Raw genomic sequence first — 25,453 nt, forward strand, 5'->3', positions numbered from 1 at the left:
CAAGTTGTGGTTAGAAATGCTTCTGGAGATCATTCATTGGACAACTGATTCTCTATGCCTATATGTGATCCTAATCCTTGAAAATTAGTAGTAGTAGTAGTAGCATTTTATTTACTTTCCTTAACAGAGTATTGTTATACAATTAGCTAAATTGGCTTTTAAAATGTATAATGCTAAACATCTAATAATGTAAATGGGAAAAATTGGACGATGGTGTATAAATAAATTAATGTGAGAAATAAAGTTGGAATTTGAGGGGGGAAACGTATAATCCACTCACATAATCAAATCAAAACTGCTGAAAATTGTTTTTGAAGCTCAAAACTAAATGAATATTGTTGGGACACATAACCTTTGTTTTTTTTTGTTCGCATTTTAATAGAAGATTGGTCGAAAATTGATTTTGAACAAACAAGTTACAAATACGCTCTTTTCAACATATATAAATCCGAATTACATTTAAAGTACTCCACCGTGAAGATGACTCACTTTTCTTTTTTATTTGTCTCAATTAAGATGACTCGTTACTAAAAATGAAAACACATGTATCTCTACTTTCACTATCTCTTAGAGCTTTACTCTCTCCACTTAACACACAAAATAAAGCTGCATAAAATCTCATGCCGCCCAAAGAAGGGATCATCTTCCCTAGTACGAAGCGAGTAAGTTAGTTTCGAATCCTAACATTTGAAGTATAATTTAGTTTTGAATAAAAAAATAGACCACAATAGAAGGTAGAACATGGAAATCCAATCCTTTTCATTATGCTCCCTCTGTTCCATGTTAACAAAGTCATTTTACTAGTTTGAAAAGTTTTAAGTTAATTGATCCAATTCTATTTTTGGCAAAAATTAACAATCTCTTTTACTTTATTTTCTTTTCATCTCTTTTACTTTATTCACCATCCACTTACCACACTATTTTTAAACTCGCAACAACGACTTCAAAGATTACTAGGAAAATTTAAAAGCCGAAAATAATATGTGTTCGGTGGTTTACGTCATAGGATGCATTTGATAGCCTTCAACACCCGGGATGCCAAAAAGAAGGCGGTATCTCCTCTAATCAAAATTCTTCCAATGGGCAGCAATCAGCAGTAAAATTGCATTCTCAACAGATTCCAATTTAGACACGTACTTCATCGATAATACTATATTCTTGCTTCATATAGTACTTTTTACATTGATGGATAGAGAAGCCTAATACACTAGCTAATATGCAACTTCATAAGAGTTATGATGATTTCAAAAAATGATATAAACAACTAGTCAGGATCAAAATCCATGTATATCTTCAATCTCAAAGTACTAAAACTCGAAATCAAGATAAAAAAGGAAAATATAAAAGATTAATTTCCACATGTCACTTATGTTCCATGCGTGCATACACATACAACATAGGAGTAATTATATTGGCTAGCATTACACCCACACACTTCTTCATTTTTTGTAATGCTAATATGTAAAAACAGAGAAGTAATTATTGTTAATAGTACTTAATTGCATAACACAACTACATAACCACATGTCTATAGACACAGTCTCACAACTAGCACACACATATATATACGTACTCCATAACTAGGAAGAATTTTGAATATTAATTTGGCGGTATAATTTTGTTAATCTATTCCTAAATATCAGTCAATAGTGCTTTAATCACCATTAATGACATCTTAATCACTAGTTCTACTAAATTACTAGAATATCCTATTAGGTGTATATGTGTATGCAATAATGTCACATAATTGACATGAAACGTGCCGAACTTTAGAGAAAAATGCTTTTCTGATAAACTAGGGGGCGTGGCGCACATTTTGATCGATAAATCATCTCATTATTTGGGAAATCAAATAATAATAAGCGTTGATATTGTGGACAAATTAGTGGGGCGTGGCGCACATTTTAAATATTTCTACCATTTTACTCCCTCCGTCCCGGATAATTCGGGTCACTTTGACCGGGCACGAGTTTTAAGAATTGTAATAAAAAGAGGGTTGAAAAAGTTAGTGGAATGTGGGTCCTACCTTTATATATTAGTTTTATAATAAAATGTGAGTAGGAATGAGTTAGTGGAATATGGGGTCCACTACCAAAAATGGTAAAAATGAAGTGGGACAAATTATGTGGGACGGACCGAAATGGAAAACTGGGACGAATTATCTGGGACGGAAGGAGTAATATTTATACATTGTGTGCATATGTACGAGGATTGTGACTATATAGGTAATTATTTACTACCCCCGTCCCACACATTTTGACCTGACACAGATTTTAAGAAATGTAATGAAAAGTGAGTTGAAAAAGTTGGTAGAATATGAGTCATACTTTTAAAGTAGTATTAGTTTTATAATAAAATATGAGTAGAAATGAGTTAGTGGAATATAAGGTCCACTACCAAAAATTGTAAAAAGTGAAGTGTGTCAAATTTTCAGGGACGGACCGAAATATTAAATTGTGTCAAAATTTGGGGAGGGAGGTAGTACTACATTAGTCAATGAGGAAGTGTTATATTGTATTATTGTTAACTCAATACTTAATTGCTAATTATAATTAAATAATAGTTATTGGATATTCCAATCAATGGCCTAGATTTTCAGTCCCGGAATGTCAGTACGATAAAAAAAACGCCAATAACGATATTAAGGTCAATTTACAGTTATAAATAACTTTTGAAAAATATTCTACAACTTTAAAACGCATATACCTTTCTTGATTTAAATTATTTTTTCACACAATATATATTAAATTAAAGATAATTTCATAAGGATTCTAACGAAATCTCACTTGCTATGTTCCGATGTCAAAATTTGAAAATTTTCAAAATTTTCAATTTTACCGTACAACAACAAATGTCAATCTAGTCTATAAAATATGTCAATATAATACATGTAGAATGTCATTCTTAAAGCAATGTGTTGACACTCTGAACGCATTATGTTGATATTTTCAAAACACTATATTGACATTTTCATCCAAAACGGTACTCCCTCTGTCCCATAATAGATGACAGACTTGGAGATTGACACGAGATTTTAGGAAAAGTTGTTTTGTGTGTTAAGTGGAGAGAGAAAATAATATATTTATATTAATGTAAGTGAGAACTTTTTCCAAAAAAGAAAATGTGACATCTTTTGTGGGACAAACTAAAATAGAAAGTGTGACATCTATTATGGGACGGAGGTAGTAGTTTTTTTTTTTATCTTTTTCGATTTAATTAATAAAAATAAAAATTACACGTGACAAATTTTAGACCACTAGATTTCTAAAATCTTACTCCCTCCGTCCCGCTTTAGCAGTTCCATTGACTTTTCTGCACTCGTTTTGTGAAAATGATAGTAATAAATAGTTAAAGTGGAGAAATAATAAAGTAAAAAAGAGAATAATGTAGATAAGACTCTTCTCTATATTATTCTCTTTTTTACTTTATTATTTCTCCACTTTGACTATTTATTATCATTTTTATAAAACAAGTGCAGAAAAGTCAATGAGACTGCTAAAGCGGGACGGAGGAAATATGATTTTAAATTAGTTATAGTTAGCAATTGGAGAGTGGGTTAGCAATGAATCACGGGCCTCAGTCAATTATATTTATAAAGTTTTTTTCTCTCTCATATTTTACTCTAGCTTACTTTATTCTCTTTATTTTAACCTTTAACACGTTAATTTTCTTACCTCTCGTATTAAAAATAAATATCTTTACTAACTTAGGACGGAGGGTGAGTATAAAAATATTGTTGAATTATTATAAGCAGAAAATATGCACTGTTTTATTAGAGAGAAATTGACCAAAATAAAAGATAAATGATTTTATAAGTAATTTGAAATAGTATAGAATATGACTACGGATTAAGGACAAAAACAACATAAAAATCCCTTTATCAATACAGTAGTATAAAAAGATGCTTTAGCACTGGGAGAACAAAACAAAATGGGCCTAAATGAAAGGTTGGGCCAAATTGAGAAATTTTGTGGCCCAACTCTTAAGTATAAAATTATTCATCGTCGAGTAAACCTAATTTTTAATGAAACTATAAGCGGGGAACAGTGCCCAATTCTAAAAAACTCAAAATTCAATACGGGCCTTTTACGGGCTGGGGCTGACACGAGCTATCTAAATATTTTTATTTGCGAACCAAACAACAAGTTAGTCTAGGATAAAATTATGCATCCTATCAAAGTATAGTTATCATAATTTTTTTTAAGTTGCTAACTAGCTTAATTTACTAACACTGATAACTTGTCAATGTATCTATATTAAAAATATCAACACAATGATATTGATATAAGGACAAAAATTATGTATTTGTATTCACATTTTTAATATGCAGAGTTGACAAGTTAACAATTGAGTATATCTCTATAAAATAGAGCCTGAAAATATTTAATTTGAGTCATCTGTATTATAAATTTATAATCTTTCTATTGAATGCTCCAAATTAGGAGTCTCGTGTAAAGTTATTCACTTTTAATTTCAATGGATAGGAATGATACAGCCAAACTAGCGGGGAAAATAGGACAAAATAAAAGTGTAGACAAGAATACGAAGCGACCAATAATTGAATTCTTATTGACTTAATAAAGATTAATACATAGTACACAATCTAAGTCGAACATTTTTATATTGGATTAATTAACAAATGAAGGCAGCTGGAGAAGACAAAAAACAGAACACCAAGAGCATCTTGGGCCTCGCAGATGCAGATGATCATGTTTCATTTATTTAACAATATGGAGTAAGTTATATAAGGAGTACATATTTTAGTTGTAAATATGAGATTTTAAAAAAAATATATCCATACTTTTAGTTAAAAGTATGAGATATCAATGCATATATGCTTCATTACCAACTTAGTACACTTTTCAGTAATAGCGGCTTAGTGTTAAATTTCGTTGAAAAAAAACAGAATCGGGTCGGGTAGGAAAATCAATACAATTGGAAATAATTAATGATAATTGATACATGTGACTATTTTTTTTAAGTATATGGAAAAAATTGGAAAGAGAGCTGAGTATTAGGTTTTAGGGAATAATTTGCACTATTTATTTACTAAACTATTATAAATGTTTATTTAGTGTCTGATCAAATGCCAGCAAGTTTAATAATTGTGGGTTATCACATAAAATTATTAAACTTTTGTTTCGCGTCATACCACCATCTTAACGGCCGGCATGCCTGAGATCTCATTTGTCTACAAAATGTTTCATTTCCACTAAACAAAAATAATGGTAATATAAATTGTAAACGAATTAAAATATAAGTATATTTTAATATTAAAGTTGTCGTCTGGCTGTCCAATAAGAGAAAAAAAATCTATTTGGTCGAGACTGTGTGTCTCTATAATTCATAATCACAAAATAATTCAATAATCACAATACTGAATATTCTATGCAACGGATACATTGTACAGAATCCTCACGCTTCGAGTCATTAGTGGTTAGTTACTTAGTTAGGTAGTCTCGTTCTTTTGTTTGCGGAACAATTAATGTTAATTAGTATGTTAATTACATAGATTCTAAATGGCTAAAATTGCAGCTCTAGAAGCTAAATCAAAGGATTTTTTCGACGTCATAAAAAAAATATATAGAACGTTGTTGAATATTATGGACCATCATCATTTGGGCTGAATCTGTTTGTGAGTTATTGATTGCGAGGCTCGCGTAACATTCACTTATCTGGATGTAAACAATGGCCGCCACATGTGTACTCCACTCAATGCAGTTGTTGTGCAACCTGAGCCACAATATCATCATCTCCTTGTTTTTCTTTGGTCTTTCTTCCGGTGTTGTACAGATCCTTTAGGATCTATGTTCTTGTGTTACCAATCCACTCTATTGAGCTATGCAGGTGATACAATCGTGAACAGGTTGGTATTTGAATCGGTCAAAGATTCGGACTACTGCTAGGGTTGTTACTTGTAGAGGTGTCAAGTGGGTCGGGCCGGCCCAGCCCGGCCCGGGCCCGGCGAGGCCCAACGACTTTTCAGCCCAGCCCGGCCCAGGCCCATGTTTGTGCCGGGCCGGGCCGGGCCGGGCCTGGGTTTTGGTATAAATAATGGGCCCAGCCCGAGCCCGGGCCCAGTTGGTAAGTGGGCCGGGCTGGGCCGGTCCTGGGCCAAGTTTAAAATTTTTATTGTGCTAGATAAATATTAATTTTTCTATATTGGAATAGTATATAGTGTATAATGATTTATAAATATATATTTCCACAAAATAAGGTATCAAGATTTTGCTACAATTTAATATATTCCCACAAAATTTGTGTATTAATGTTATAGATTACACACGTAAATGTTACGTTATCCCACAAAATTAGAATCATGACACACTATAATTATGGAATTATTTTTAATTGAGATATATGAAGTAAAACTAATACTATCTATAATTATGCAAATCAATTAACCATTGAATTATGCAAATCAATTGTATTTATGGAAATCAAACTTGTTATAAGTTTTAGTTTAGGTTGAGTAATTAATTAATTGATTATTTTTTGCATAATATCATTAATAAAAAATTTATGAAAACATAAAAATATAAAATAATCATGCATCTAACAATATATTAATAGAAATGAATATGCATGAAATAATATCCAATCTTCATTGTTTATACTCATATAGTCATATGCATAGAAACTAATACTACTACCGTAAGGCATACACATTAATGCATATTACAATTTGCATATAAATAGTAAAATAGATAAGTAGTCATCACTATTCACTATAATTAGGGAGCTATATATGATAGAGATAAATTATTAACAACTAATCTCCATAATTATGCATATCAAAATAATTATACCACAATCAATTTTAGGATCCTCTATTTTTGAAAAAAAATAGTCAATACTACTCTATAAATATGAAAATCAAATTTATTAGTATAAGTTTTGATTTAAGTTGAGTAATAATTGATTAATTGAATATTTATGCATAATGTTATTAATAAATAGTAGATATGGACATGTTATTAGTATATTATTATGTTATCCACAATTAAAACAATTGAAAGAACAACAAATATAGGAGTAGTAGTATAAAACCAAGCAAATAATTAGATTTTGCCGGGCCTGGGCCGGTCCTGGGCCTGGGCCTGGCTTCGAGTGGGCCTGGGCTCGGGCCGGTCCTGGGTTTGTAAAAAGGCCCAATTGGAGCACAATTCATCTACTCGGCCCAGCCCAAGCCCGCTTCATTTCATTGGTGGGCCGGGCCTGGGCCGGGCTGGGTCGGCCCGGCCCATTTGACATTTCTAGTTACTTGTATCTTGCTCTTGACTTGTGGTGGATTGTGCAGCTGGTCTATTAGCTTTAGAGATTGACCACTTCTTAACAATAATAAAAAAAGATTTCGGTAATTAGTGTATCTGCAATGATCTGAACCCTGCAAAACATTTTTATTTAGTGGATCATGTGTTGTACGATTTATTAAATAAAACTCAAATATTCTAAAAAACATTAAAAATATTTTTGTCTTGTGGACTGTGATTTAGGTGGCACCAAATTTTATTATTGGTGTTGCAGTAGCCAGTAAGATGTAAAAACGATTCTTACGATCAAAATTTTAACGGACGAAAGGAAGAGACCAAATTGATTGATCATGGGTAATTTTTTATTTTCTCCAAGTATCATACCATGGATTATTGATGTTACTTCTACTTATAAGATGAAAAAGCTGGCAATTAATGAATTTCGTATGATATACAGAAGTGTGCAACATATCCAACTCTTATTATGAGGTTTTTATTAGTATTAAATTAAAAAGAAAAAAATTGAAGTATATATATGCAATTGAATTGATTTTATAATGGTACAGATCCATCCAATAAAGGAGCAATTGCTGATTTCACATTATTCGTATGATTTCAATCATAGAGGCTATATTCATTAGAAGTTGGTGGCTCCGGCATTAATATGTGGGGGGCCAAAAACACTCACTATCACACCCCATCTTGTCTTATCGCCCCGGCCAACAATTCATCTGTCGCAACAATTTATCGTTCAGTTCAATTGGCAAAATACTTTCTCTCGAACTAAAACATTGAAGTTGCAAGTCATTGCGTGTTTATAAATATAAACAATATAAATTGAAAAAAATACAATTTCAGCTTCCACATTAATAATGCTTTCCCATGAATTGATGTATAACGATAACCCATTAAGATATTTGCAAGATTAATTGAATTATACAGAGTACCAAATATTGGTTCAGTTAGGCCTCTTTTTAAAGTTTTGTATGGTCAGATAACTAAACAATTCACAGTTAGTTCGATTCTAGAATGCGCAGAACAGAATGATATTTTCTTGGGCCTAAGTTATAAGTAGATTAAATACTTCTTCGGTTGGATTGTCAATTGTGGACAATTAAAGAGAAAAAAAAATTAAAATATTAAAAGAACTCTTAAGCATGTAATCATGGATTCTAGATGCCAATTTCATAACCTAGATAACACGGCATAGAAGTGCTGGCACGACTCAAAAATTCTGACAATCAAGTCCTCCACTATGTAAAATGCTAGTACTATAAATTTTTTTCAATTAATAAATACTCTATCCGCCCAAAAAAAATAGAACACATTTACCTTCTTTTTTGGCAGTCACAAAAAATAAAGCAAACTCATTTATGGAAAGTTTTCAACAAATAATAATCCTACACATCATTCCACTAACACTACTTCTCATTTACTTTTTCTCCTTCTCTCTTATTTTTTTCCCTTCTCTCTTATTTTACCAATTCTACATTAAAACTCGTGTTATACATCAATTGCTTATTTTTTTATGAACGGAGGAAGTATAGTACTACTAGTATTCAATTGGCAGCAAACAAACAGGGGTCCATCATTCTTCATCTTGGTACACATAAAATGTCAGTCATTCAAAGTAATTATTCCCACTTCGAATAAACATAAATTTCTATTTTTAATTTTCTGGGCACTCACCTGTATACATATCCATATGCGTCTATTATTTATGTATTACCACCATTCTTGACGCTTTACTATTCTTCCCCACTATTGACTAATGACCAATTCCTACACTATTCTCTTATGATTTTCTAAGTTACTAGTAGTAATATTTTTGTTACCACAACTTTTGACTGAAGACCTTAACCAATACTTTCTCCCTATGGACCCCATTAATTATCTCATTTTTTTTGCTACTTTTGTTTGATTCAATTAAATATTTCATTTTACTTTTATTACTTTTGTTTGATTCAATTAAATATTTCATTTTACTTTTATTACATTTTGTAAACAGAGATCACATTTCATTAACTAATTACGTTCACATTCAACTTATTTTTTTCACCCACTTTCTAATTAAATAATTTCTTAAAATTCGAATCAATCAATTCATGGAGACCAGACAGACAGAACTACATTTTAGTCAACCATTGACTATACATTAAATTACACAACATCACCGTATATAAAATAAATCAAAATCATCATAGTCATTTCAAGTGTATTAGTTTTAAACTTATTTGTATATTTATAAATACGACAGATCTCAAATGAACTGTCAAGACATAGAGAAAGTCTCTGTCGCAAATATCCATTCTTTCCAATATCATTAGTTGCACACACACTAATTTAATTTAGAGATAAAACACATTTAAGACACTACACAATTCTCCTCCTTCCCTCGTCTCTGTGTGTGTCTGTCTATAGACAACAAAATGAGAGAGTTAGCATCATGTCTGAGCGATCACGCAGTGCAGGTCTCGGACACATCGTGCTCAAGCTACAAAAACATAAAGCCCTGCATCATATCCGCCCCTTCCATCCAAAACAGCGTGACATGTCTCTACAGAAGCACCCTGAAGCAGATGACGATGACGCTGACGTGGAGCCGCACCGCCTCCTCCCACGCCCTCACCATCTCCTTCGACGACGATCCCTCCGTCACTTTCAAAATCGCCTCCAATAATTCCCGCCTATTCCGCAAATCCAAAGGCTCCAAGTCTCTCCACCTCCGCTCCTCCTCCTCCAAAATCGACCTCTTCTGGGACCTCTCGGCCGCCCGCTACCACCCCGGCCCGGAGCCCCTCGACGGCTTCTACCTCGCCGTGGTCGTCGACTCCGCCCTCGCCCTGCTCCTCGGCGACAAGGCGGCGCCCCACCCTCACCAATTCGGCGCCAGCGCGGATAACAAATTGGCGCTGGTGTCGCGGCAGGAGCACCTGTCCGGGAGCGCGGTGTACTCGACGAGGGCGAGATTCAGCGAGGGCGGCGGCGCGCACGATGTGTCCATCCGGTATGGGGAGATGGAGCGGAATCCGATTCTGTGGGTGTGCGTGGACAAGAAGACGGTGATGAAGGTGAGGAAGGTGCAGTGGAATTTCAGGGGGAATCACACGATTTTTGTGGACGGAATGCTGGTGGATTTGCTGTGGGATGTTCATGACTGGTTCTACAATCCGGATTCCGGATGTGCCGTCTTCATGTTCAAGCCGAGGTCCACCGGATTGGATAGCACTACATTCTGGATGCACGACAACGACAATTCTCCTCCTCATCATCGTCGCCATCTTGATTTCTCTTTCATGATTTGTGCTTGTAAGAACTAAGTCAATTCATGTCTAATTTTGCTTCATTTCCTTTTTTTTCCCCAATTGAAACGACTTTATAATTAATTCATTTGATTCACGAGTTTATATTTTACATCTTTTGGTAATTATGACGTATTCAGTGATTCATTCACTTTTTCTATTTGCATAAAGGTTGATTGTCACATAAGTTTGGATGGTATTAGTATTTAATGTGTTTGTTCGTGTGGGTCAATTTGCTTTTCACCTTTATGTGTTTGGTTAGCCTAACTATAATTTCAATTTATGGTTGCTTAGGTTTTTGCTTTATTATTTTATTTGAGCCTAGCATTTTGTTTATTATAAAATTATTAGTTGGGGTATCAGGTAAGGATCAGATTATTGCAATTAAGTTCTCAAACTAATTCATCTTTTTACACATTATACTTAATCTTTTAGAGTGTTTTGATAATGTTTCAATCTCATTCGATTTATTACAAATTTGATCTTTTTATTGTTTCATACTACTAATATTTTGAAAAACTAAAAATTTACGCACTAATTCCTAACTCTCGACTACACAGTCGCCAAACATTTTAACGGTGAAATTTACAGTAAAAACGACAATCCAAAGGCTTCAAAAGTTCTCAATCAATTAGAAATTTTGTCGTTAAGTTTAGGTCTGAACTTCAAACTCGTGAAAAAAAAATAGAATAATCTAATTCGCAACAAAACGAAAGAATATTAAGGATGTTATTAAAACATTTAAAAATTATGGCTAATTTGTAATTTGGTCAAAAGTTTGGAATTCAAATTTCAATATCTCTTTAATGCTATTGGTTGTCCAATACGATAGATAAACTCACTCATAATTGATTGTTGAAATTGTTCACAATTTGGCACCCATGTGCATGACTTACAAGAATCCTTATAGTAGCAAAAAGATCAGATCAAAAGAACACAAAAGGCACCAAAAATACTCATTTGGTGTTTGAAGGATTGTTATGAAGATATTTTCTGCTTTTCTATATATCTCGATAAAGATTGCCTTAAGCACGAAAAAGTCAAAAATTAGAGAATATTTAGAAAATGACATGATTTTTATCGAGAAGGACAATGGCATGATATAGTGGTCTGTTCAATTTTAGAAAACTTCGTTTTCAATTAATTTACAATTTCTTGAATTGTTTTAGGAGCAAAGTATATTAAAAATGGGAGTATACTTTTCACAATGTATGTTTTGTTAAGTGTATTTATTACTTTTTCAGGCGACATTTAATTACAGGTTAATTAGTTGCACGTAATAATACAACTTTTACTAATTTCTTGTTTACAGCATGACATTTAACATTTCACATAAAACACAGTGATTTGCACCGTTGGTCGAAATTTGAAATTTGATGAAATCAAAGTTGACATGGTGACGGACTCAATTCTCATATTGGTAACAACTGGTATGGGGTATATAGATTAATATGTTCTCTTTCCTAACAGATTAATCTTTTGGGCTGAATTCTTCTGTTAATATCACATGGCTACCGAAAAAGTACGACTAAAAGCTAGCGGTCAACCATCTTAAATGTTATCATTGTAATTTTTGTAACTCACGTGTGTGAGAGTATAACACATAACCATACTAAGCAAATACGTTCGCTCCATTTTTGACAGAAAATAAACCGATATTGTAAAAATAGTAGTAGTAAATTAGAAAGGTGATGTTATCCTGGATTTAAAAAATGAAATCTAAACTAGAAAATGAGTAATCTCTTTTTGTAGTAGTAGTAGTACTAATCTTTTTTTGTAACAATAGACATATCAATGTTAGTAGTAGTACTTGATTAGCCTGCAAAATTTCACCTTTATATGTAACAACTAACAACAAAGAAACACTTACCTACTCATTTGAAAGTTGAGAAAGCAACAAGAAATCAACATCCAATTAAGAAAGACAGCAGAAAAGGTGTCACAAGAATTACATTGAGGAAAGCAGCAAGTGAGAATTGAATTTGATTAGATGAGAAAGAGACCCCATTAAAATGGCTGTTTGTGCCTCAATTTTTGGACCACGTTATCAGAATTTGAACAGAAAAGCCCCTTATTTCGGGCTATGCAACTGGTGGTTCTCAGTTTGTTTCAACAGATGTAAACCCACAAATTTGTACTACATCTTCTGAGCTGCCGTGTGTGCCTATTTATTGCATAGCACTCAACTTACTTATAAAAGCCTATCTATTATGGAGTGTTAAAGTTAAACAAAAACTGAAAATCTAACGAGAGGTGAGCAAACATTTCAAGAAGACAATAGTCACAACACCCACAAACGTCAATTGCATTGGAATGACTCGAAATGGGTTAAGTGATGCAGTTGTATCTGTTAACGCTGGCGACACCGAAAACGTAAGTGACGTCCCTTGCCATGGCGTACGATGGATTTTGGCCATTGGACATCATTTAAGGGACGGAATCGTCATTTTATATCTTTTAGAAATTTTATTTATAATTTCTGTAATTGTGTTGTTTCCCTTTGAGATAGTGGCTTTTTTTTATCATTATTTCAAATTCATGTAACTAAAGTAGTTTTTCTGATCGATCATCTTTTGACACTTTTGCATCATTAAGACCCTAATTCAAATGACACGATGAGATATTAAATGATAACTACCTAAACAGTGAGATATTTTGATGTAAATGTTCCAAATAATGAGATAAAATCAATTATTTACACAATAAAAAAATCGTAAACTTATCATTTTGATTATATACTCCTATGATTTTCCCAAATACGAATGAAACACGTCACTTATCTAATCTAATTATACTTACCCAATTATGAATGAAATTAACACATAATTTGTCTAATCTACAGTCAAACATATTTACATAATTCATTTTCGTGAAATAATGTAACTGCATATAATACAGTCAAACATGAGGGGTATAAAATGAAATTTACTAAAGAAGCTGAAAAGTGTGCTGATCTTGGCGACATATTTAATCCATAAATAGTGGTAGATTGCAAAACTTATCATAATATTCTTTTTTTTCATTTTTGTTAGTCCATCGATCCGATCAACTTTAATGAGATTTTCCAACTTAACTTAAATGAGATTTTCTTCTTGACAAAATACAGTAGGCAATGAATTTTATGTTGGTAATATCTTGATTCATCTCGAATATTAATAGACGCTTCAAAATGAGAATGAGCATCACAAAAAGAAGAAAAATAAAATAAACTTACCCAGCCATGGTCTTGTTGTCTATGTTTTACTACTACCTTTTTGGCACAATGCTCACAAAATTTGTCTTATTTCTTCATCTTGTTTTGAAGCAAAATCATGAAAATAAATTGGTGGAAAACGACGTCGAATCGGAAGAAGAGGTGGAGGCGTTGCAGAAGCAACCTGTGGAAAAAGAGTTAAGTTTGGAGAAGAAATGGTGGACAAAAGGCTTAGTTTGTGGTAAATTTTTTAATTTTGCTTCTTCACATGATGATGACCGATGTAGTTTACATGAAGAAGCTGGATTTTGCGATTGCTATGTCCAAATCCCACAAAACTGAAAACCTTTCTTAACATTTGAGTAACATAATGTAATTTAGTCGTCACATAATGATGGTTATATGTATTTGATCTATTTTTTTGTACTTCTTGCTCAAATTTATTAGCATTTTACCTGATTAAGATAGCTATGTTTACGAGGGTTCGTTGATAAACACCTGAACGCTGTAGTATGATATTGTCCACTTTGTTCTTTGGGTCAAGTCCTCGCAATTTTATTCTTAGACACTAAAAAGCCCCATATTAATGGACTTGGAAAGTCATATTTTGTGCAATTTACTTATTTTTCGATGTGGGACGTGATTTGCCCCTTCCATTTAATGGAAGGGCATGAGCATGATGAGTTGAGCACTGATGAAAACGAAATGAGTCCAAAACCACTTATCCACTGAGAAAATTCGAATCCATCAGAGCCCATTGCATATATCACACCAGACACCACTCGTGGAATCACCATAATCTCATAATTATCTTTCACGTGACAACTATATTACCAAAATGTTGAAAATATATTTAACATGACAGGAATGTGAAAACTATACTGCACATATATTGCAGTTGGCCCACTTGAGCCTTGCAAAATACTACTACTACTTCTACTACACTAGTTCTACACATGAATAATATTATGATGTTGGTATTTAAACGAAGTAGCTTCCTAACCCACAAACAAAACTTGATTGCAAGATCAAGGATCTAAACTTGCAAATATAGAACCAAAAATAGGAATGAAATCATGAAAGCAAGAAACAAAACTGAGCAAGTAGGAATTTCAGTTGAACTAATTACTCTGCACTCTTCAATTACATCTAATAAAAAGGCAATCCAAAACTCCCACAAGTGTAAGAAAACCAGATAAACACCATATGACCTTCAAGTAGTGCAAGAACACATAGATAACAGACTGCATTTCTGATACATACATAGCTAATGTGGTGATTAGAGCAGTTGAAGAGAATCAAGGAGTTGGAAACCGATGATGAGTTTGTTTGTGTGGTTGATTTGGAATAGGCCCATCATTAGAGCTTCTCGGATTTGCAGAGGATGATTTGGCTTACGAATTTTGATGTACCCTTCATTTATACATATTGTGAGATGAAAAGTTGAACATATCAGAGAATCTATTAGCACTTTCTGTTATGATATTCTTGCTTCTTTGACATCAAGAAAAAGGATTTCCTCTTTTTTGTAATCAGAAAAGTTGAACTAAAAGAATTCCTCAATGCCTAAGCAGTTTTTCAATATGAAAGCAGAATGCAGTCTAGATTTGGCAGTGCTCAAATAATCAAAACGAATATATGTTGAGGCAACAAAGTTCAAAAAAAAAATAAAAAAATCTAAAATTTAAGATCCCATAACTCATTCATTAAACTGCAGAACATATATATTCTGATACATCAAGAGCAGTCGTAGTAGAAGTTAAACAAAAGCAACTCCAACTCCATTATTAGGCTACAGAACAGAATCCATGCAAGTAAACCTCAAACACAAACACACAACACACACACTAGACATATAGGAATTAAGAGAATATCAAGCAGCAGGTTTGACAGTTTTAGCTGGGAAGTCAAGGAGAATAGCCTTGTCAATCACAGCAGAGAATGTGGTCGAAAACTCGACGTGATTCGGATGAGCAGCAAACGCAGCGAAATCCTCCTTGCTTCCGAATGTCATCAAGAACGAGTGCGTAAATCCTTGCCTCAGAACATCAGGGCTCTCCTTATCTTGCCCCCTGCCCAAATCAATATCATAAACAATTTTATTACAATGATCATATGGAAATGGTTAACTACCTAGTACTACTAACCAGACAAAGGACTTGACAGTATCCATTTCGGAGACGAGCTTCTCCAATCCCTGCAAGACGTCGTCCACAACGACGTCGTCTTTGAACTTCACCAGCACAAGATGATTGAATTCAGCCATTTCTGACCCAAAATGAATAACCACACCCTTACTATATATGCACACAATTTGAGTGAGAATTGGACAGTCAAGAGTGTCGCACATTAAACTTGGACAATGTAAGATTTTTAAAGGCTAGTCTGTTCTAGTGGGGCCAATTCCCACTAGCCTTCTCTGTGTTTTTCACATTTTCTCACCCAATTTTTCAACTTTGAATTTTCAATTCTCACATTTTCTCACCCAATTTTTCAACTTTGAATTTTCAATTCAATTGGGTCCTCTGGCTTATTCCAGCTATATCTTCATTCTATATGTTCCTCTACATGTATGTTTTTTGTTTGTGAAAATCAAACTTTGAGTATATAAGGTCACACCTCCAAAAATGGTTGTGCAAGAACATTTATAATTGGAAATAAGATCTTTTGTTATATTTTTTGAATCATATATTTTGTATTTACTACTACTAATGCATGTCACATGTGTTAAATATCATATCATATCATATGAAAAAAATTAGTGTGGGTGGAGCAAGAATCCAAATAAATAAAAATAAAAGTGGTCTCTCCTCTTCACTGTTTTGTAACAAGTTGTTTACTGAATGGCTACTGTGGTAGTGGTAGTGGTAGTGCCTTAGCTGTCATCAATGGAATACTAATTTCTTGTAAAAAACAGACATATAACTCTGAATTGAGCAAATTGGATTCTAGTTATTAGAACAGCATTGTGTTCCATATCTCAATAGTTTATAATGCTCCTATCATTTTATCATACACGAAAATCCTATAATCTATTTACTATCAGAAAAGTTTATATGGAAGCAATATAGATTTTGATATATAGTATTTTTAATATTTTTTAAGAATAGTTTAATACTCTAACTAGTAATACTCCCTAAACCCTTTATACTGCTGCTACTACTACTATTCAGACCCCAAATATTCGATCGACCCTTAACTATTCAAGCGCAGCCCATACCTCGACTCATGTCACACACGCACAGTAACGCATAACACGTGACCTGACCTCGAGTCTTAGGTGCGGACCAAATTTCCTGGCATACTTACTGACTACTGAGAGTGCTGCGAGAATATATAATTTTTATCTTTTTTTTTTCTAAAAGATTGATTATGATAAACTTTTCTCGGAATATTTCTTCCCAATTTTACTAGTGAATCTAGTGATTGTTTATTTATTGAATGGTATATATATACTTGTTACACTCTAATAATGCACGTTCCACATCATAATTTTTATGTGTGGCGCATAATTTTACTAGCAATAAATGTAGAGCGTAATTTGAAAAAAAAAATCATTATAATAATGGATAGAAAGTCTATTGCAATTTGCAAGTCATATCACGTATATGTCCCATTTCTAGCCAATGTGATGTGATTAATTGTATACGTGAACGAAATCGTTGATACAACATCACTTGTCTGCTCCATCGCCTGTTGCTGTTTCAAAAAGCGATGTCGTGAAAACATAATTATTTCGAGTCATAAATATAGGATTTTTATTATTCAATCATCCATTGATTACACGAAAAAAAAAATGACTGAAGAATTTACATATGAATGCAGGTATTTTGTATATAAAATTCTAAAATATGACGCTACTTAGGTGACACATATTATATGTAAATAAAACACACATTTGGAGATGGAGAGCGCATGTGACAGTAACACACAACGGCTAATTCCTAAACAATTTAGGAACTTAATTTGACCTAATTCTTGTCGACACATTTAATTAATTCTAGGCAAAACACATTCTTAGGTCCTTATACTTTAATCAAATTGTTCATTAGGTCCTCGTACAATTTTTTCGATTTAATAGGTCCTTATACCTTTTTCATAAATTTCATCACATCCTCGTACAATTTTTTCGTTTTAATAGGTCCTTATACTTTGATTATAAATTTTATTAGGTCCTTATACAATTTTTTATTTTAAGATATTTTTTACTTTTATCTTAGATAATAATTTATATTTAATTAATTAAATTTAATGAACCTTTTAATTTTATTATTTAACTTATCTTATGATTATGAATATTCAGGGAAACGTATTTTTCAATATAAATATAAATAATCAATTGAAAATTCGGATAGTTATACTAAAAAAACACTTCGATTTTAATCTTCAATCATCACGGTTAATCTTTTTATTATTCTCTACAACTTATTGAGATTATTGGATAACAAGATGATATTATCTTTATAGACTATGCTAAGTTAAATAATGGAATATTAAAAAGTTCATTAAGTTTAATTAAATATATATTATTATCCAAGATAAATGTAAAAAAGTCCCTAAAATAAAAGATTGTACAAGGATCTAATGAAATTTATGATAAAAGTATAAGGACCTACTAAAACGAAAAATCGTACGAGGACCTGATAAAAATATTGTGAAAAGTATAAGGATCCAGTAAAACGAAAAAATTGTACAAGGACCTAATTAACATTTTGACTAAAGTATAAGGACCTAAGAATGTGTTTTGCCTTAATTCTACAATAACATCATTTTTTTTATTCGTAGTAAAGTATTCATGCTTGTTGTCAATCTAATATGAAGGTTATATATAGCCTAGCGATAAGCATATGATCGATCTTAATTAAGGGAGATGTTAGTTATTTCTTCTTGTTTCTTCGATTGCTTGCAAATATGTTGATTTAGTTGAGTGGGGAATACAACCATGTAGCTATCGAGCTCAATTAGATCTCACGAACTATAGGTTTATGCTTATAAATTATAATTCGATCGAGGTCTTCCTCTGTAGGAAAATGTCGTGAGCTGCTTTTGACAATCCAACCATGTGTAGGATTGGACCTTTATCCTTTTATTCGAACCCGATGTGTACCCCAATTATAGGTATATGTACTACATCTTTATACGATCTCTTGGATGGCAAGGTGTAATCTCCCAATTTTATGAAGAAATAAGTAGAAAAGAGATGAAAGTGTGGCCAGAAGAAATAGCCGACAAGAAAGGGAGATGGCTCGTGCACAAGAACGTGGAATTCCTAATAAAATCAGTGTGTGTCCAAAAGTACTCTGCAAAAGAGGAATAATAATGCAAGATTTCCATAAAGTTGAAGACTATAATCATACCATCTCTATAAAGACTATAGTCAGTTCTCAGACAAACGCAAAATGATGTATGGAATCTATTGCACGAACAACTATAGAGACATTTTTCATTGTTTCAGCTTTCAATTATTCATATACCCAACCAATCTTTAGTGTAATAATTCATTAAATATGGAGTATGAACTAATTAAGTTACTTACCCGTTTAAAATTAATTCATTAGAATAAATGGTAAATTAACTTGTAGTAGTTTTATTATTCGTTTTGTCACTCAGAGTAGTTAAATAGGTGCCTAAGTGTGTTAGATATAACATGAAATTAGTAAAAACATATCAACGTCGTTTTTATTGCAAAAAGAAAAATACATGAATATAGTATGATTCCGTTGGCTGTTGCTATTGATTTTATTCACTTTTTCTTTTTCCTTCTTTCAATTATGGATGGGCACATTACTTTACGTCTATTTCATTGAAAAGTATGTATGGATGTTTTAATTCCAATTCTCATTGTAATTTCTTTTAATTCATATTTTTTTAATTGGGATCCAAATAATTACTCCATAGGTCTCTAAAAACAGAAACTTTTGAAATGACACGGTATTTAATGAAAAATTGGTAAGTGAGATAGAGATAGAAAGAAAAATGTGTTATTGAAAAAATGGATCTCACCTGGTTAAAGAGAAAGAAAAATCCTAAAATAGAAGAGGACGAATAAAAAAGGAAAGAGTTTATCAAATTTATTGCACCAAAAATCTTGAATACGTAAACCCCTCTTCACCGTTGGCATTTAACCTTCAATTATAGGTCATCGAAGCGTGAAAGAAAGTGAGCTCCTCAATATTGTTGAGTTGTGTAACTGTAAGTTTAATTTGATTATGAAACAACCACTTTTAATTTAGGACTATAAGTTGTACTACTATAAATATGTAATTAATTCTATACCAACGGCTATAGTAAATAACATAAGGACTATGAATAGAGTTATCATTTTCAAAGCACAAGACCATTAATTTGTTTTAACAGATTGGGCCGGTAAAAGTCTATTGGGCCAATAAATCGTTACCGCCCATAATAAATAAAGACAAATTTATTGTCAAAGTAAGCGCCAAGTCCAACACAGACATTTTGTTGCCGCGAGTCAAAGCTTTGTCATTTAATTAAGGTTTCTTTTTTATTTGGTGATTGATAATGTCGAGAGTCAAAACCATTATTCTTAATTTATCGTAAAATAATGATCATATATAACAGTCATTTTCGTTATAAAAACCAAAGTATTCTGGTCAATAGCAAAACAATACATACAACCGTCCTTAACAGTAATGTTTGATTGGAAATTTGGAATGTTATCAATATATGATATTGTGTCACAGCCCACACCATTTTATTTTATCCGAAAATATTCATAATAAAATTTACGAACTGTGGAATTTTTGACAAAAACGTTTAATTTTTCCAACTTAAGATTAGTATATATGTCTCACCCCTAACTAAAAGATTCACTCTGAAATATAGCTAGATTGAACATTTTAATAAGAATTTGCAAATTTAAGAATTTATTAAGTGCTCGACTATTTAATTAGAGGTTATATTCACTCTTTTAAGAATACTAGTAGGCGATTTTCGGTTTTTCACGTAAAATAGTAATAAGATACTAATTTATGATAGGTTTTGAGATTATTTAGTATAAGAGGATTAGTTATGACTTATGATTAATTATTATATGACTATTCATCTATGATTAAATCATAAGATTTAATCTTATAAACCAAACATCATGGAAATTTAATTATGAAATATAATATTGTAAACCACATATCCCTAATGTATTACTTTTATCTAAATCACCTAAAAATTTGCAATAAAATTTTGAAATCAACCAAGACTTTTGCACTGCATTACCGTTTATACTTTATACCTTTCTGCCCGTCCAAATTATTTGTTTGAATAGTTGATTAATCGCAATCTAACAAGAGAAGTGCCACCTTCTTTGTCATATCAATATATAATCTCATAATCTCATTAAGGGAAACTAAATCCTTAATGGTGGTTGGTAATTGCCTAACTGGTATAGGGAGATGGAATGGAAATTGAATCTACAGTCACAAATTTTGCGATCTCAATTAAATTATACTTTTTTTTTATTCCGTTACAATGAAACGTTTTTTTTTTAAATTGTCTAATATAAAATAAAATATTTTCTAAAATGAAAATAGTAATATCCCTATTTTTTTCTCCATCTTACATTATTATTATTTTTATTAATTCATGAAATAATAAATATTTTATATTTAATGGAACAAAAATGAAAGTGTAAATAGTCGTATGATTTTTAATTAGGAATTATTATCATTCTACTACCTCCGTCCCTCAAATTTTGACACAGTTTACTATTTTGGTCCGTCCCCCAAATTTTGACACACATCACTTTTTAACCATTTTTGGTAGTAGACTTCATATTCCACTAACGCATTCTTACTCACATTTTATTATAAAACTAATACTTTAAAAGTAGGACCCACATCCTACCAACTTTTTCAACTCACTTTTCATTACATTTCTTAAAATTCGTGCCGAGTCAAAGTGTGTCAAAATTTAGGGGACGGAGGTAGTAGGATATATGTCCATATTTTAAGGATGTTATTAACAGTCAATTTTTATTGCAACACGTGCAGTCCAAATTTTGCAAGAGAAGCACACGTGTAGCCAAATGTTTGACAAATTGACATCGTCAACGTCACGTGCAGCCAAAAATTTGAGAGCCACAGACCTCGAAATGTTTCCCTGAATATAGAAAAACACGTGAGTCTCTAAAGTCAACGCCATATCTGGATACTTCCATTCCATCCAGGGTTATATTAATAGTTCTATAAATAGTATACACAACAAATTCAAAACTCCAACAACATTCAACATACACACATCTCCTTATAATCTTTATACGTTACAATTAGAACTATCTATGAATTCGGAAGCTCCAAATTCATCAACCGAGCCTTGTAAGATGAAGAAAAGAGGCGCGAAGAAAAGAAGCCCCCGCCCCAGGCCGCCTTCGTTGGATACAGGAAACATTAATGGAAGTAGTAGTAGTAGTTTGAAAAAGGAAGAGGTGGTGGAGTTTGTGGATGAGGAGGCATTGTATAACATGCCGCTGCTGGTGGATAGCATGGCACAAGGGATGCTTCTCACTCCCCCAGCTCTCAAGAAGGGTTTTAATTGGACTCATGACAATCCTCATATCGACTTCGACTTCACTCTCTGGAAACACTAGTTCTACTTCTACTTCTACTTCGACATATATATGCATCTCTCATGAGATTATGTTTGTTATGAGCTGCCACTTCAACTAAATGAAAATATATCTTATACCTACAATATACTTTAATTCCTATTTTATTAGCAATAACAATTTGTTGGGGCTTTTGCATGAAATTCGCACATTTCTAAGGGTGAAAAAACACTTAAATGTTGGTACGTACTTACACTATTCACGTGCTTTCTGCACTATATATGCACAACTTTATATATACATGCAAAAACTATTTACATATATTATTTTTTTATTCTTTTCATCTTAATATATACTACTCGATATTAAAAACTTATAAATAAAATTATGAAACAGAAATTAACACTACCCCATCCAAAAAAATAGGCTTTCACAGTTGACAGCCAATATTTTAATGCAAAATTAATGGTAAAATAAGAGATATAAAGTGTAAAAAAGAAGTGGTTCAAATGTTATTAGTGAAAAATAAAATTCACCTCATCAAAGAAGAAACCCTACTATAAATAGATAAGGACTAATTTTGGTGGACTGCCTAAAATGTGTGTCGGTGTCATGTGCTCAATGCAACTGTGAATACACACACGGTTGCAAATACCATAAACAGATGATTTTAAACTCCTATTACTCTATATGGGAAATGATTTTCGTAGTGAATTTCTACGTACATAATACCCTTAACTTTTTAATCAGACCGAACCGATTTTATATTAACCGGTTTTATTATTATTTATACTGTTTACTTACTATATTATCCCTATTATATTTTTATTATATTTTAATAGTAAAAGAAATATTAATCTTGATATAAATCTCCAAATTAAGATTTCCATATCTAAATACTCCTATCTTTCCTTTTCCCTTTTTATTTTTTGAACTTAAATTTGTCGACCATATTCTACCTCTCTCCCAATTTCTTCTAATACTTTTACGTCAATCTTCACTAAATATTAAGAGACTTTCTCTCCATCATTTATTGTTCGAAGTGAAAATTCACAATACATCACCATTTACCATTTTTTCTCCAAAATGTACCTTCTCAGCTCTTAATAATTAATTTATTCGTAATTGTATTCACTACCTCATACGAAATCTGAGATTTTTAACTGGACAAATTCACTACAAGGTTGACTACTTGACTTCATGGAAATTTTTGGGATGTCGAATTTTCAATGCTCATTGATTCGAAATCTGAAGAGAAAAAAATTGGGGATAAATCTGGTGGTCTGCGGCAGAATTCCAAATTTTGGGTGAATTGGATCGCAGAGGCGTTTGTTGACTAGTTGTGAAAAAAATAAGAACAGTGGTTAGCGGCGTTGTTGTGCTTGCGAGATAAAAATTCAGAATAGTTTTTGGAGAAAAAATGACAAATTCTGGTTTCCGTCTTGTAAGAATATTGAAATTGAGCAAGAATAAGATCCAACTTTTTAGAAATAAAGAAGTACAACATTACTTGGAGATTTAGTTTGGTAAAAGAGTGACATAGAGATTATGAAGATGACCTTTTCAGGTTTAAGAAAAAAATCAAAAGAATTGAATTCTGGGAGACGGAGTTCATAGAGTTCCTGAGAGAATAGGTGAGAGAGAATTTACTAATAATATTTAATATCGAGAAAAATAAAAATAATATTTAATATCATGAAAAATAAAAATAAAAACAAAAATAATATTACTAAAAATGATAGTATTTAATATTTACTATCGATAAAAATAAAAATGAGAGTTGGTATAGAAGAGATGCTCACACACACTCACGAATCTATCCCTCAGCATATCAAATCTCTCCTAGGTGAATTAATAATTATATTCTAATTAAATTTCCTATTCCTACTCCATCAAATTAAATCAATCCAATTCCAAATCTCTTATTCATAAGTCTATCGATCAAAAACTTTGAATATACATATCTAGTCATCTCGTCGAATTAAATTACATGCAATAATCTTGATATTTCCTAGATGAATTAGTAATTGTATTTCTAATTAATATTCTTATTCCTACTCAATCAAATTAAATCAATCCAATTCCAAATATCTTATTCATGTCTATCGATCAAAAACTTTGAATGTACATATCTAGTCCTAAAATCAATCCAATTATGGTTGAATGGAATTGCTTTATTTTTGTTTATTATTGTGTTTCAATGGAATTTGTGTATTTTTCTTCAATTTTCTATAAGTTTGGTTTCAAGATTAAGTTTATAGGTTTAGTTATTCATCGTACAAATAGAGTTTTGATATATGCGACTTCAGAAATATCGTACAAGTTACCTTTTTCATACTATATGCCATACAATTTTTTAAAATATGATTGGATAATATATTTTTTTATTGCATTTATTTAAAAATATATTAAAATTTTAAAATATTAAATAAAGATCTATTTGGTAGCAAATGAACAATATCAGGTCTCTTATCAAATTAGTCTTTATAAATCTTAATTTAAATAATTTAATATTAACAAATAATTAGTGTAATGAAGTATTAATAATTTGTTATCCAATACTATTGAAGTTTCAATAATCAAATTTATAATATATGATTAAAAATAATTACTACCGTATAAATTTTGATTTAAATAATTTAATAGTATAAATAATTAGCGTTATGAAGTATTAAAAATTTGTTATAACGTACTATTGAAGTGTCAATAATCAGATTTATAATAATATATGATAAAAAAAATTACTGCTATAATTAAATTGTAATTTTCAATATTGATAAACTTATAATTTTCAATATATCTACTTTTTAGCTTAATTCACTCTAATCCAACAAATTAAAATTTGATACTACTAATATAGTAACTAAATAAGTGTATTGTTGGAATTTTAAGAATGTTATAATTTTAATTTCTTATTTCCTAAATTTGATTTCTTTAAATTCTAATATCTTGGGACGTTACAGTTGAACCTTGATAAAAAAAATTACTCCCTCCGTCCCATAAAAGTTGATACAAAATTTTTGGGTACGGAGATTAATAATTTATATTAAATAAATAAGAGAGATGAAAAAAATAGGAAAGATAAGAGAGAGTAAAGTAAATAATGGAATAAAGTAAGAGTGATTAGATGTTTTGTCTTTTGTTA

At 31.7% G+C, this 25,453-nt stretch overlaps 2 protein-coding genes across 2 annotated transcripts; one reads left to right on the top strand and one right to left on the bottom strand.

Annotated features, from left to right (window-relative positions):
• Window positions 1-9,539: 9,539 nt before the first annotated feature.
• On the top strand, window positions 9,540-10,667 carry LOC125212988 (uncharacterized). The gene has a single exon (XM_048113310.2). It carries the CDS (start codon window positions 9,683-9,685, stop codon window positions 10,571-10,573), a length of 891 nt encoding a protein of 296 aa, XP_047969267.1. The 5' UTR covers window positions 9,540-9,682; the 3' UTR covers window positions 10,574-10,667.
• Window positions 10,668-15,426: 4,759 nt separating this feature from the next.
• Window positions 15,427-16,090, bottom strand: LOC125212866 (Stress responsive A/B Barrel Domain-containing protein). Its single transcript, XM_048113146.2, has 2 exons — window positions 15,896-16,090; window positions 15,427-15,820 (listed from the first exon to the last, which is right to left on the bottom strand). The coding sequence occupies exons 1-2, from the start codon at window positions 16,012-16,014 to the stop codon at window positions 15,622-15,624; spliced, it is 318 nt and encodes a 105-aa protein (XP_047969103.2). The 5' UTR covers window positions 16,015-16,090; the 3' UTR covers window positions 15,427-15,621.
• Between the last annotated feature and the right edge of the window lie 9,363 nt (window positions 16,091-25,453).

The sequence above is a fragment of the Salvia hispanica genome, chromosome 3 (genome assembly GCF_029641045.1).
Source record: "Salvia hispanica isolate PSC_SH4W2 chromosome 3, Shi_PSC_v1, whole genome shotgun sequence".
Taxonomy (NCBI): Eukaryota; Viridiplantae; Streptophyta; class Magnoliopsida; order Lamiales; family Lamiaceae; genus Salvia; species Salvia hispanica.

Bases quoted from the DNA above. Each gene is read 5' to 3' on its own strand.
- LOC125212866 (XM_048113146.2), bottom strand. From the start codon at position 16,014: ATGGCTGAATTCAATCATCTTGTGCTGGTGAAGTTCAAAGACGACGTC. The intron at 15,821-15,895 runs GTTAGTAGTACT...TGATTTGGGCAG, and splicing joins ACTGTCAAGTCCTTTGTCTG to GGGGCAAGATAAGGAGAGCC.
- LOC125212988 (XM_048113310.2), top strand. From the start codon at position 9,683: ATGAGAGAGTTAGCATCATGTCTGAGCGATCACGCAGTGCAGGTCTCG.